Below are 1,347 nucleotides of genomic sequence, written 5' to 3'. Positions count from 1 at the left end.
CGATGCACGTTGATATGATCCGAGAACAGCTCAAGGAGTTAGTCAAGCAGGATGGATTATACTTCAATCTTGAGTTCATCTAGCAGTCTGTGTAGAAGATAAGCCATGTTATTTTAACGTACGCTGCGTGGATGTCCCCATCGACATCAAGACGGTGTGTTCTGACCAAGATGTGACCAAGAACTGCGATACGAGGGCGAGCTGCTGCGTCGTCGATGACCTTGAGCAAGAAAGCGCTCCGGGTACCGCCTTTCCTGCCGCCCTCAATGCAGACCCAAACAATGCGCGCGTGAGGGAGCTAACCGCGTGCCGTGGCTCGGCAATGCCTGGCTTCACGGCCACGGCATCACCTGACGATGGAGTGGGCTGACACTGGAAAGCTGCCGTCATGAGTGAAAAAGCAGCACATGCGAGAGAATCCTTAGACGCACCGGTGTCAATCCCTCATCAATGCCTCCGTCGTCCAGCGTCCAGCGTCCATCGCCCACAAGCACAGTTCCAACTCCTCGGTAACCACTTCGAGCACCAACCCGTTTACGAGTCAGTTGTCCACCACGGGAAGCGCGCCGCTGGCGAAGGCGGCGGGCGGAAAGCGGCAAGCCAGGGGCCCTCAAAAACAAGTCGGCCCATGCGGAAGAAGAATAGCAGAGGACACATGCACCATTCTCAGATGAGGACGCACGGCGTCCAGCACCGGTCTCCGGCCACTGGAGGAGCGTCGGAGATCGTATGAAAAGACGGCGCTCGGGCTGGAGAATAGCCACCCAAGACCGGCGGAACACGCGACACTGGCAAGACAGAGGTGCGGGTAGGACCATAAGCTGTCCTTCGGAAGCGCGCGGTGCCTGCGCTGGACGAATGCGTCGCCCATGGTGGGCGGGAAGAAGAGGTGTTTGACGTGGCAGCGAGCACGTGCGATCGGCGCTGGTCCGTGCGCCGCTTGTCACTCACGGGCCGACTTCCTTCCGCATATGATGTAATCGCATCACTGATGACTTCGATGTCCCCATATGAAGAGACGATGCTTTCCTTCGCACACGATGGCCCCCAACCGCAATCTCCTTTCCTATCCCCTGTCCATCCCGGCCGTTATCCCGTCCATCCGCGTCTATCACGCCCCGCGGGAAGCTTCCCATCTCTGCCTCGGCAGGGTCATCCTCGTCCCCTACGGCCCCCTCGTCGGCCTGGGCTTCGCCTCCCTCGCCCTGACCGTCTTCGCCAGCAGCCCCGCAACCTCCGCTCACGAGCGCGCAAATCTGGGCTCTGCGCTCCAAATAACCCTCGCCTCCGCGATCGTCGGCGCGCGGCTATTCTCCCTTATCATGGAAGACGGGCTTCCGTCGCTCC

The 1,347-nt window shown here is 59.8% G+C and overlaps 1 protein-coding gene across 1 annotated transcript; it reads right to left on the bottom strand.

Annotated features, from left to right (window-relative positions):
- Nucleotides 1-332: 332 nt before the first annotated feature.
- MIND_01249900 (uncharacterized protein) lies at nt 333-872 on the bottom strand (the record flags this gene model as incomplete). Its single annotated transcript, XM_037368984.1, has 2 exons — nt 432-872; nt 333-380 (listed from the first exon to the last, which is right to left on the bottom strand). The coding sequence occupies exons 1-2, from the start codon at nt 816-818 to the stop codon at nt 333-335; spliced, it is 435 nt and encodes a 144-aa protein (XP_037214952.1). The 5' UTR covers nt 819-872.
- Between the last annotated feature and the right edge of the window lie 475 nt (nt 873-1,347).

This window comes from Mycena indigotica (assembly GCF_014461135.1).
Source record: "Mycena indigotica strain 171206Taipei chromosome Unknown Mind.scaff0012, whole genome shotgun sequence".
NCBI classification, from domain to species: Eukaryota; Fungi; Basidiomycota; class Agaricomycetes; order Agaricales; family Mycenaceae; genus Mycena; species Mycena indigotica.
Note: the sequence above shows the minus strand (reverse complement) of the source record. Positions and strands in the feature narration are given on the sequence as shown.